The sequence below is a fragment of the Drosophila tropicalis genome, unplaced genomic scaffold (assembly GCF_018151085.1).
Source record: "Drosophila tropicalis isolate 14030-0801.00 unplaced genomic scaffold, ASM1815108v1 contig_158, whole genome shotgun sequence".
Lineage (NCBI taxonomy): Eukaryota > Metazoa > Arthropoda > Insecta > Diptera > Drosophilidae > Drosophila > Drosophila tropicalis.
The window spans coordinates 3875183-3888709 of NW_027172602.1; the positions used below are offsets into that span (position 1 = coordinate 3875183).

The window sequence follows — 13527 nt, forward strand, 5'->3', positions numbered from 1 at the left end:
CACATTTTTCATTATTATTTTGTTCAAGGTTTTTTTTTGTTCATTTTGTTTTTTCTTGTTTTTAGTATTTTTTTTGTTTCTTGTTGCATATATGTATATATATTTTTTTTTTTTTATTGTGTGGGGACATTTTGCTTAAATCGAAATTAAAACATCGTTTTCTCGATAGGTTTTGATTTATGCAATTAAAAAGCTAAGTAATTTCGGTAATTTCGGTTACTTAAACAACTGGTGGTTCGGTTCCGCCCAACGATTCGTTTTTGCTAAAAAAAAACAAATAGAAAAAAAGATAAAAACAAACGATAAAATTAAAACAAAATAAAATTAGAAAACTTAAAAATTTAAAAAAAAAAAATTATTTTTCTACTTATTTAAAAAGCAAGGATAATAAAATAAAGAAAACATACGCTCCCTAAAGTATGCAATGCGCCATGAATGGCAGTTCTTTATGGTATGTTGAAAACTCTTAACTTAAAAAAACAAATTTAATAATTTGATAAGATCGGTTTTATCATAAAATAGATAACAATTCTCACTTTTTTTTTTTTTTTTTTTGAAAAGAAAATTTAACTAAAGATTTATCTATATTTTTATGTTAATAGAATGTAAAAACAAAAACTTTTGAAACTAACTACGAAAATAAAGTAGAGGAAAATTGGCGTATGTATATAATGTGTATACATATGTATATACGATTATATAGAAAGTGAAATAGGATTAAAAGCTATACATCTTCTCTTCAGTTAAAATACATATATTACTTATTTATGTATATAAAAAAAAAAAGTGCTGCAATTTCAGACTTAGTCTCAACATTCCAAGAGCTTCAAACTCAACTTGCCCGCAAATTCATTATCAATACTAGTAATCATACATACACATGTCTATATAAATTTTATGTATGTATGTATGTAATTATTTAATGTATACATATATTCTGCTCCATTTTTGGTTTTTGGTTTTCTTCTTCTTTTAAGCCAAGTGCCATATATAGAGATCAAGTTCTATAATTCTCTTTTGTAACTAACTAAGCATCAATCTATTATTCATTTTGACTCTGATATTCCGACGACTGACTAAACTGACTGCGCCCTGAGCTTTAATTATGTATGTATGTATGTATATGGTAAAAACATGAACAATTCAACTAGTAGAATGACTTTACTATATAGTTAGTTGATAAAGATCCAGCATAGCTTATAACATATCAAGTATATATCCTATATAATGCAGGTTTTGTGCTAACTATACGAAAAAAAAAAATTTTACAAGGATATTTCTTTTTCTTGATTATCCAGGTTGCTAAATATATATATATATATATATATATATATGTATTTGTTGCTATAGAATTATCTATTCCAATGTATGTATTTGTATATTGGTATGTATTTCATGATATTTTGCAATGATATGGCACGATAATTTTCATATATATTCCATATATATTTATCCAATTGATATTAATTTCTTTCTAAATTGCGCTTAATTTTTTGCATTCATTCGAATCGAATGCGATCGAAAAGATAACATTTGCCGACATATTCATTCATAATCATAATCGATTTGGCATATTGATGTTTTGTAGGATTTGATTATATTGATTTAACTTGGGGCTGCTGGTAGCAAACACAGCAAAAGGATTAACATTGCCGATCTAAACGAGATGACCCAGCCCAGTGGCAATCTCCGACAGCAACTGGCATTGTGGGTCATTTGATTTGAGTTCGGTCGCGGATAGATAATATGCACGGGCGGCGGTTGATCGAGCTCATCAAAGAAACTGGGATCATACCTCACATCGTTCTCATCAAACTCATGGTAAACCAGGCTCGAGGGATGCCAATAGTTGTCTCTAATCGATCGATAGAGGGGGGAGTTCAACCTAGGAATAACTAATCAGCAATGATACTTACACGGGGCAGGTGTCCACATTGACGCCATTGACGGCCGATGGTCCCAGATTGATTTGACCAACAGCATCACCCTCGACAACCACAATGCAGCCGGTGAAATTGTGTGCATATCGTTTGCCAGTGAACTGGGCAATATCCGGAATGCCACCTAAGCGAAAGAACAAACAGAGCAAAATTGAGGGGATTAGATTGCTGCGTAATGGAGAAGTGGAGGAAATAAACTCATACCAATGAACACATTGCCGGGCAGAGTAATCTCCTTTTTAATGGTGGGACGCGTCTCGCTCGAGTGTGTTATGCGATCCACCTCCAACATGGCTGTGTTATCGGTACGCTTAACAATCGCAATGTGACGATGGCCATCGTCCACACGATTGTCATTGTTGCGTATGACAGCCTCCTCGCCATCCAGACGGAGGGCGTACTCCACATAGCCATCGACAACGGCGACGGCAATGAAATCCTGACCAGTATACTCCTCACCAGCCTTCTGGCCCCACCAGAGAAGCAGGCCATTCGGTTTGCTTGTCGAGAAGACTATGGTGGCTGCCGTGTAGGCCTGCTCGATGGATGTATCGAACTGGTTTCGACTGATTTCCAGATAGCCATTGCCCTGGAATGAGGCATTGTAGCCCACTTGTATATACTCTTTGCACTCCTTGCCCGTATAGCCGAGGGGGCAAGAGCAGACGGCTTGATTGGCCACCTCAGTGCAGGTGCCACCATTCTCACAAGGATCAATCGAACATGGTGGCAGATTTGTGTACGGCTGGTGCTGTTCCTGTCCATCCACTTCACCTGAACCATTACCATCATCTGGTGGCGGAACATTATCATTGCCACCATTATCGCCGTCGCCGCCAATCTCGTTGAGTTCACCACAATTCTGGACATTTGCGGCATCCTGAATGTCGGCCAGCAGGTGAATCGTACGCGGTGCATCATTCAAACGTGATATGCAGCCATCGAAGCCGTCAGTTATATTTATATCTCGATTGATTTTCACCGTGGCCCGATCATAGCCGCCCACATAGAGCCATGTCTTTAGCGAGAGGGCACGCGGTGCTCCCGAGGCCTTGGCCCGTTTCTCGGCTGCATTGCCCACACGTAGGAAACTTTCGCCCAAACGACGCTGCATCTCGATGCGAGTCCAACGATGCAATGGCAGGGGATCTGCTGACCGTATGACCACAGGCTTAAGACGTGCTGCCGTGTTAATTATCAATTCCACATGACCATCCCGTAATATGAGAGCCATATAATCACCGCTCGGTAATTTCGATTCGGCTGCATAGAGAAGGACTGCGTCACGGAGGCTTGATGGACGCACGGATAATGTGATGTTGACGCGATTACCGCGAGGAGTGCTAAAAGAGATAGGGAGCGAGAGAGATTACTTTGCATACTTTTAGGCTGAGCATAGAAACTCACCCATAGGCGGCATAACTATTCCGTTTGAAATTCAAACTCTGCTCATTCAAGTGCTCAATATATTGACAACGATCGCCCGTGCGATTCAATGGGCATAAGCATTCCATATCCAGTTCGGTGTTCTCACAGCGACCAGCTCCGCAAATGCCTGGCGTGCATTGGGTACCCTCGACGGCGCAATTGCGTCCCGTCCACCCCTGTTGGCACACACACGTGTAGGCCAGTTCCGTTTGGCTCTCCAGGCAGATGCCGCTGTTGGCGCATGGATTCTCGGCGCAGGGCTTGCAACTGGTGACGCCCACCTTGAATTTGGCATCCTTCATCAACTCAATGGTGCGACCCTGCAGACTCAAGCGGCTAATGCAGCCAACAAAGCCCGTGCGCTCACCACTGACCGCCTCCTCGGGCAACAGCTCCCAACTGGGCATGCCCGCAATAAAGAGATCTTCGATGAGATCCAATGGGGGCGTTTGCGATAGAGTCGGGAAGGCCACCGGATGCTGTTCGTCCAGTTGCATGTAGCCATCGCGACGCGAGCGATGGACACGCACCGTATGCCATTCGTTCAGTTGGACCGGCTCCTCGGAGCGTATGACCATCGGCTTGCCACCGAAATCGAAACGGAATTCGGCAAAGCGATCCTTAAGAGAAAGGGCTATGTAATCGCCGGGACCGCGCGTCTGTCCATTAAAGAGTAAAATGCCATTCTCGCTCTCCGGCCGGAAGGTGAGCTCAAAATTGAATTTAAACGAAGAATCCGGCAGGGTGGGGAAACTCATATAGCTGAGCGGTGCCTGATCGAAGTGGGGAATGGCCCCGGTGACAACCAGAATGCTAGGATAATCCACCGATTCGCCATTACTATAGGTAGCCGTGCAGATATAGGTGCCGGCATCGCTTGACTGTACATCATCCAAGGACAGATGCTCCTGCAAGAAAGATCAACAGTGGTTGGATGGAAGCTTAAAGTGTGAACCCCTCCCTTTCATACTTACACCCACAAGATCACGACCCGGTTGCAATTGACCATATTGACGGGACCAGCGACGTTGGGGACTGCGACTATCATCCGCTCCGCATTGCAATTGCGCCCCATCACCCACCTGGGCATGGACAATCTTTGGTCGCTTCAGCTCATGGGGCTGCTCCTCGACGGTCAGTTCATAGGTGGTTGTATAGAGATCGCCCTCATCGGTTTTGCATTTGCATACATAGCTGCCAGCATCGGCGGCATTAACTTCCGAGATGATCAGGCGATTGCCCACTTGCTGAGATCACACAATGACAACTCGATTAATCGATCGATTCATTTTGAATGCGATTCAATGCACTTACCTGAACATTATCCGTTAGGGGTGAGCCATCGGCACGCTCCCATATAACATCCGAGTAGGTGTCATCAGAGGAATAGCATTCCACTTCGGTGGATTCGCCAGGACGCAAATTCGAGGATTGTTGATTCAAATTGAGGCTATAGTCATGGGCTCGGTTCGGTATTGGTGATGGTGTGGCTACGGCCACTGGTGGCAAATAGGTTTGATAATTTGATCCAGGAATCGCTGTAATCCATTGTAAATGGAGACGGCACAGAGACATAGACAAAGACACAAGACCATGACCCAAGACGATGACGACGACGAAGACGATGACGTCACAATTGGCAACAATTCACCATGTTTTTTGTTTGGATTTTCGATTTTCGATTTTTTTTGGGGGTTTTTGAGGGTTTTAAGGGGTTAAATGATGAGCAAGTGCATATATGTTTGTGTGTGTGTGTGTATGAGTGTGGTTGTGTGTGTGTGTGTTTTTTTGTGTATATGATATGAGCGAACGAGATGGAAATAGTAAAAAAAAGGTACACAAAGAGAAAAACAGTTAGCAAAATTTTTACATGTCAAATATGAATGAATTAAACAAATATTATATATATAGTATATGTATATATAAACATATATAATCACTAGAGATTTGCACAAATATATTCAAATTTTGTTTCTTATTCTGAATACTCTTCAATTCAATTGTTCAAATGAGTATTTATTATAAAAAATTATTCAAAAATTGTATTATCAAACGATTCAATCTGAGTAGTCGAATAAATGATTGAATCATTCAACAAGTTTAATGCATAATTACTTAATTACCAAATGAATAAGTTTGGATAACCAAATGAACAACTTCGAGTACTCTCACATGAGTATTCATTTCATGAATAAGTGTTTCAAATTAAACTGAGGATTCACAGTGTTTTGAATACTCTCAACATCAAAATGAATGTATTCAAGCTACTCTCTAATATTTATATATGTATGTACACATATCGAATAATGCACCATAAATTCAACAAATTGAATATTAGCAAATAGTTTTTCAAATTATTCGAATATTATAGTGATTTTTCGATTTGTACATGTCAAAACTTGATAAAAGTTAGATTTTTTTTTTGGTTTGGTTTTCTTTTAGTTATGTATGGGTTTTTTTTTTATTGTTTTGGTTTAGCATTATCGACTTCTAACTAGTTAGGACATACAATAATAGAGTGGAAAGAAAGACAGACTGAGAGAGAGAGATAGAGAGAGGAACAAAGACAGTGAGTGAGAGAGATAGACAGAGAGTGTGGTTGGTTTTGGTTTAAAGGGGACTAGGTGGGTGGGTGTGGGGGTTGGTTGTTTGTGGGGGCGAGATACGAGATTCGTGATATTAAATAAGCTACACATACTGAAGTTCTACAGATAGTTCGAATCACACAAATTACGATAACATATACAGATATAGATATATAGGTAGTGAAGTCTCATTTAAGAGATTTTTCACTGTTCGAGTAAATGGAAAATTTTGGTCGGTTCATCAAATTGTTGGCAATTTTGTCATAATGTTTTACTACTTGGCTAAACACATACTTAGTAGGTATACAATACGTTTTGGGGGGAGGATAAGACTTATGGGGGGGTGGGGAGAGTTACCACTTTACCGATTTTGAAACACAAATATATGGAACACTTATATGTATGTATGTAGGATATATCATAAGTAAATACAAATTCTACATAATAATTGTTTTTACAAGTTTTCAAAAAACATTTCTTTTGATTTTGAAAAATATCGTATTGTTGTGTCAGTATATGTGTGTGTGTGTGTGTGTGTGTATATGGATATGGATTTAAAGTGCATTGGCATATTATTTACAAAACTTTCTTATATACAGATTCCATTTGTTAGTCTATATACATATGTATATAATCACATGCAAGTTATGTTACAATTTTGATTTCTCTTTACAATACCAGGACCCCAAGGACACCATTTACACATACATACATATGTATGTATGTAAGAAAACATGTTTGTAATTGTAGACGCTGTTAAAGTGATGGCTACGTTGGTTTTCCCCTTTATTAGAGCCGACTTTTGAGCTGTGTGCAAAATCGGTTTTGGTTTTCATTAACTTTTTTATACAGTTTGCGGTGCTTGTTTTGTGATTCGAGGTCGGTGATTATCATCATTGAAGCCAAAATTCGAGTTCAAATCGTAGGTTTATCGTTTTCATTGGTTAAGTGCAAACAACTAAAAGTTGTAAGTGCCTACAAAATTATATAAAAGCCAGGACAAATAGAGATAGAGATAGAATATGAATAATAGAGACAGTTAGACAGACAGAGAGAGTCATAAGAAATTAGTAAATTAAGAGAGAAATAGTAGAGAGGGTTGTTCTGATTGAATCATAACTCCAAAATATGTATAAATAAACTTTTTTTCGATCAAACATAATTCCAAGAAGTTATCATTGAAGAAAAAGAATATTTCAAATCAAAAATAATCTGTGTTTAGGAGATTTTTAAATTGAAATTTCCTTAAAATGTTCTCCTTTTTCTGTGTGATGTTTTCATTTGTTTAGACCGTTTTGATTATCAGAACAACCCCTTCAAGTTTAAGCAGGGAAAAGCCACAGAGAAAGAAAGAAAGAGAGGGAGAGAGGGACAGACAGAGGAAGTAAAGTTGTTAAAAAGAAGATATATGTAGAAATAGACAAGAAATAAAATAATGAAAAGAAGAATTTTTGGGGACCAACCAAAGAGGCTGCTGATCATCATTGGAAGTTTCTCTTGCTGATGATAATTTCGACGCTTTTGTCGCAGAAATTGACGACTATTCTTTTTCCAGCGTTTAAAGTTTAGTCCCGTTCCGGTTCCCGCTGTTCCTGCTGCTACTGTTGCCGCCACCGCTGTTCCTTTGCCACTGCTGTCCGCCTTTAGTTTGCCTTTGCCACTCCCATAGTCTCGCGTGCAATTGAATTCATCCGAATGATCGGTGCAATCGTAGATGCCATCGCACACCATATTTGCCTTGATGCACGTATGCGGATGGGACACACACTTGAAATCACTGGGCTGACAGGCAGCCGGAGTGGTGGCGATGGGTCGATTGTTGCTATTATGTTGTTGTTTGTTCGCCTTGGCCTTGTTGTTGCTCTTGAAATCTGTTTACAAGCCGCACACCGAGCAGATCATATTTTGAGTATTACAAATTAATAATCTACATTTCTTTAATTTTGTCACACGTTCACTTAGTAGTGATTAAAATCATCTTTTTTCGTCTACAATTACAATAAACCCTTCTCCCGAATAACCTTTACCAGGTGGTGACTTGGAACTTCGATTCTACCGAAGTTTCTATGTATATTTTTGAACAAAATGCGCATCTCTTTAGAATAGTTAAAACATATAGAGTGGATTCCGGTTATAAGTTAAGTTTCTATTGGCACCAATCAATCACTCATCAAACTTTAGTCGCTATAACCGGACGGACGTTATAAGCGGAGTCGTTATAAACGGATTCCACTACTGAGCTAAGTTAGTTACTGCAATGAAGCTTTCCAACACTATTTCACAAGGGATCGATAGGTTATCGATAGACAGACAGCTTGTGAAGATCTTTAAAAAGATTGCGCTTTATGCAAAAATATCCATGGCAATTGGGAATTGTGCAAAATAAAATGTTTTTGTTTTTAATTTTTATATATGTATGTTTTTTGTAAGTATCAGTAAATGGGGGAAGTGGGAAGGGTCAAGCATATCTAGTAATAAACTAAATCAGCATTCGTTTACATATATATATATATATATATAGTTGTTCTCTATTTATCTTTATATTCTCAATTTGTTATTGCTTTTTGCAGTTGTTTATATACAAATAAAAAAAACAAATCCTTAGAAACTAATGTTAGAAGAAAACTTAGAGTTAAACCAAAAACAAACAAAACAAAAAATTAAATAATAAACAAAAAAAATTATTAAGATGGGGCAAAAATACAAAAATCAAATCCAAATAATAATATTTAAGTAATTATATGTATTGTATATATATAAAATAGAAAACATTAATTAGCATTTGGTAATAGAGCACAAATACTTGGGCTGAAAATCAATATTTCGGTTGTTGGACATGCGTCTGCAGCGGTAACGAACCTGTACATATTAAGAAAACAATGCAAGGGCTCTGTGGAACGCTGTGGCCGATCTTAAACTTGTTAATAATATTAGCTATATATGTATGTATATATATATATATAGACCGACGAGGAGGATCACGATATAGAGTTGCTTGGTTGTAGTTGTCGATGTTGTTGTTGTTGTTGTTGTTGGTGGTGGTGGTTGGCAGGCAAAGTTGAATTTGTTTTTATCGTATGTGTGTTTGTTTTTGTTGTTGTTTTCATTTGATTTGTTTTGTTTTTTTTTGTGTTTTATACAAATTATAAGTAAATTGGAAATAATATTTAAAATTATTTTCATATATTGTTTTTTTTTTGGTTGTTTTATGCACAAGCACATATAAAATAGAATTAAGCAGTGGAGAGAGAGAGAGAGAGAGTGGTGTAAAGAAAGAGAGAGAGAGAGAGAAAGAAAGAAATAATAATAAAAAATACGAAATGGCAAAAAAATTAAAAAATTATTGTTTCTATTCAACTTTCAATCTGTCATCTGATAATATATTATTTTACTATGGATCCAATCTATTATGTTTCGATCTTTGTTCTCCTTGATTCTTACTGATTTTAACTTATTTTTTCCTCTTTTGGCAAAACAGAATGTATTTAAAAACATCAAGTGTAAATTATTATATACAAAAAGAGAGTGCCAATAAATTATTTTGTTTTTGTTTTTTTAAATGTATTACAAATAGAGAGAGAGAGAGAGAAAGAGAGGGAAGATAGTAAGAACATTTAAAGGGAGACAGACAGATAGATACTTAGGTGAAAGTGAATGTGTGCAATGTGCATTTTTATTTTATTTTGTATTTACTTTTTGATCTGATATTTTTTTACTTGATTATCACAAACAAATTATGTATACAGGGACGGAACACACGCTGTTGATAGTATGTATGTATATGTCTACACACATATACATATGTAGTTATATAGACGCTGATAGATAGATAGATAGATAGGATGATAGACACCTCCAGCACCAATTACCAATACCAAATTAACAAACAAATAAATAGAAACAAAACAAAATCCATCACCAAGGGGAAAACATATGTTACAAAGGTCATTGATCGATAGATCGATAAATGACTATCGTTAATCGAGATCTTTTGAGTAAGTACAATCAATTGATCCTTTGTAGCATGTATGTTAATTGTATTAAAGGTGATAGAGAGAGGTGGGTGGGTGGAGTGGGAGGGGGGAGAGGGTCGGTTTTGTTGTCAGGGAATAAATAAAAAGAATGTGTTACAGTTTGTAGTGTGTTTAATTTTACATGTTAATATTCTTTCGTTTGGTTTTTTTTTTTTTTGGTTGTGTTTTTTTTTTTTCTTGCTTTTTGTCACTTAGTCAGTAGTATGTTAATAGAAAATGGCAGCCATTTTGGTTTTTGGTTTTTTGCTTTTCAACTTAAAATTTAAACGTAAATATGCTCCAATAAATGTAGATTAAAATTTAAGTATAAATCGTTATCGTTTCTTCTCAACTTAAGATTAAAGATTTCAATTTTCGTGTGTGTTTGGGTGTTTTTTTTTTTTTTTAATTTGGCTTTGTAGGTTTGTTGGTAAGATAGAAAGGGATAGAGTGTCAGATGGATGGGTAATGCGGGCCAGGGAGGGAGGGGGGGGGGGGGAAGGCATGCATATTGTTTTTATTTTTCTGTACATAATCTTCTGTTTCATTTTGCTGTTATTAATGGTTAGACCTTCACCTTTTTGTTGTTGTTTTGTTTTCCATTTTGGTTTCTAAAATTTGTTGGTGTTTTTGCAAATTTGTTATAAATTGTTTTTGCAATAATTGCTTAGTTAATTTCTTAAACATACATTTACAATATAGTACAGTTTCGTGTGTGTGTGTGTGTGTTTGAGAGTGTACGTGTGTGCGTAGAAAGAGAGAAAGAGATAGTAAGATGGAGGACATGATTTTTACTTAAATTTTACATTTCGAATTTCTCATATTTTGAAGAGTTTTTCCTTGATTTTTATACAAAGTGTTAACCTCATGCCCCGATGGTGCATGACACCAACAAAAAAAGAAATCAAATACAAGATAAAATGTATATAAAGTGAGGTGGAGAGAGAGAGAAGATAGTTTGATAGACGGAGAATAAGAAAGAGTTAAGTAGGTGGCTTAATGTGTGTTGTAGTAGTAGTTGTTGTTGTTGTTGTTTTTTTGCTCGCATATTTACAGAGTTTCATTTTGTTTTGTTTACAAGTTTTTTTTGTTCTTTTCTTCAATTTGCAATGAATACAACAATTTATGATATAAAATGACAAAATTTTACAATAATCATAACGAAATAAGTCAAATCAGCGAGCTAAAGACAGGAAGAAAAAGAGAATCTAACATTGCCAACAAAGCCCAATCCTTTTTTATTTTTTTTTTTTTTTTTTTTTTTTTTTTGCTTTGAATTCCTTTTTGTTTTGTTTAATTTCTTTCATTACGTTAAGCGCACTAGAAAAAGGGGAAAGAGTTTAAGAGATATTTCTGCGTTTCTTCTTCTTCTTAGTAGCATTTTTATCCCCCATATACAGACATAGATATATCTCTGATCTGACCTAACCAAATAAGAGGGGTGGGGGGGGCGGCGTAGAGTTTTTTGGGGTATATTTGCTTGGTGTATGTGAAATATATGCTGGCTGGGTCGAAATGGAGGGGTAGTAAAAGGGGCAGTAAAAGTTTTGTGGGGGAGTGGTAGAGCTGAGGGCTAAGTGTGGGAAGGGGGGGTGGGGCGTTTAAACTACTCACGCTGTACACGCAAATTAATGTAAGTGGGATCCAAATATTGGCGGGTAGACACGTCATACGATGTACAAACATAACGACCCTCATCTTCACGTTTCACCGATTTGAGCACAAGCACCTGATTGGTATGACTAACATCATTTGGCAGTGGTTGCTGATCCTCGCGATTCCAACGATACTGTGTGTGTGTGTGTGTATCGAACAAGTGGAATGAGGCAAATTAATGGATTATATATTTTTTCGAGCATTTACTTACCTCGACATTATGACGCAATTCACCATGCGATTGGGACACAACGCATTGCAATTGAACTGTATCGCCCACATTGCTAGTGTAATCCTGGGATGTGGGTCGTGGATGATAGATATGGCGTGGATTTACCTTGACCTGAGCGACCTTTTCCATGCTACCAAATTGGTTGAAGGCAGAGCAACGATAGCCGCCAGCATCTGCCTCAGTTATGGACCTGAAACGTAAAACGCTTCCATCGATGCGCACCGAACTGGAAAAATAGAATCAACATTAGAATAGAAAAGTAAAGAAATCGAAAAGAGAATTGTCTCTTTAATACTGTTGATATTTATTTGGGTTTCTCACCTGGACAGTGGTCGATTATTGTCGGCACTCCAATGCACATCCTCTGGACGGGCATTCTCCGCCTGGCAGTATAGATCCAAATTCTGATAGGCCTCTATTTCGAGCGGTATATTCGGATAGAATGTTATCTTTGGCAGCGCCAGCAGTGCTATTTCACGGACTTCATAGTTGACCAGGTTGTTGCGACTATCGAACATATCGCAACGATATTGACCAAGATTTTGCTCTTTAACCGCAATAATGGTAAGATTGCTATGATCAACAACAACATTTGGGAGCAGTGGTTGTCCATCGACACGCATCCAATTCACACTGACGTCGTATGGGCCGACAATGGCACACGACAGGGTCACGTTATCACCGGTCGTGGCGAAACTCTTCTTTGGCTCCGATTCTGGGTATGGCGGTGCATAGGTTGGACGTTGTGTATATGGTGGTATAATTTCAACATCACCATCATCCTCGGGTATATCGCCACGTTTCGGTTTTACTTCCACGCGTATCTGACGCTCATCTGTGCCCGCCTCATTGGTGGCCGTACACACATAGTTACGAGCATTGGATGCACTAACCCGATAGATATTCAAATATGCCGTATTGCTGACCCTATTCGAGTAGAGTTCTGGTGTGGCATCGCGATAATCCCATTGAACACTGGGGTTTGGATAACCACTGGCCTGACAACTGATACGCAACTCATCGCCCTCGGTCAAATAGATAATCGATTCATCGGGCGTAAGGCTAATCACTGGTGACTCCACCACACGAACTGATGTTGTCACCTTTACACTGCCCATAACATTTGTGGCAGAGCACTCATAATCACCGTCATCAGAGATCTGAATGTCATCAATGCTGCAAGCAAAATAAAACAAAACCAAGTCAGTCAATCCCACAGAGAGAGAGAGAGAGAGAGAGAGAGAGAGAGAGAAGAGAAAGAGGGATGAAATATAGGTGTACTCACAGTATATAGCCAGGATCGTGGGCCTGCTCCTTGTGGCGAGGTGATAGTGGTTTACCATCGACACGACGCCATTGAATAGTCGGTTCGGGTATGCCACCAATGACTCGACAATAGAGCGCACTCTGAGTGCCAACATGTGCGACTTGTGGCTCAGTTGGTGATATTTCAATGCTCGGTGGCTCACGAGCTGCAAGCAAGCAAATGATCGTGGTGGTACATATTAATATAAGTAACAGACTGTGCGGACCTGTCTTATTACCGACTCCATTTTTGCGCACTTGCTTGGGCAAGTGATGCATTTCAAACAAATGTTAATACAAATACAAATTATAATAAATGATCAAACAAACACAAAGAGGGGAAAGAGAGATAAAGATGGATGAAAGAG

General features: G+C 38.0%; 1 protein-coding gene across 1 annotated transcript in view; it reads right to left on the reverse strand.

Annotated features, from left to right (window-relative positions):
- Positions 1 to 43: 43 nt before the first annotated feature.
- trol (terribly reduced optic lobes) overlaps positions 44 to 13527 on the reverse strand; it is an 86877-nt gene continuing 73393 nt past the window's right edge. The window contains exons 33-44 of the mRNA XM_068298627.1: positions 13140 to 13326; positions 12176 to 13030; positions 11834 to 12080; positions 11581 to 11755; positions 8813 to 8887; positions 7417 to 7824; positions 4683 to 4906; positions 4343 to 4615; positions 3348 to 4276; positions 2145 to 3283; positions 1917 to 2064; positions 44 to 263 (exon numbers count right to left, since the gene is read on the reverse strand). Coding sequence (XP_068154728.1) covers positions 221 to 263; positions 1917 to 2064; positions 2145 to 3283; positions 3348 to 4276; positions 4343 to 4615; positions 4683 to 4906; positions 7417 to 7824; positions 8813 to 8887; positions 11581 to 11755; positions 11834 to 12080; positions 12176 to 13030; positions 13140 to 13326 — 4703 coding nt within the window. The 3' untranslated portion in view covers positions 44 to 220. The remainder of the gene's footprint in view (positions 264 to 1916; positions 2065 to 2144; positions 3284 to 3347; positions 4277 to 4342; positions 4616 to 4682; positions 4907 to 7416; positions 7825 to 8812; positions 8888 to 11580; positions 11756 to 11833; positions 12081 to 12175; positions 13031 to 13139; positions 13327 to 13527) is intronic.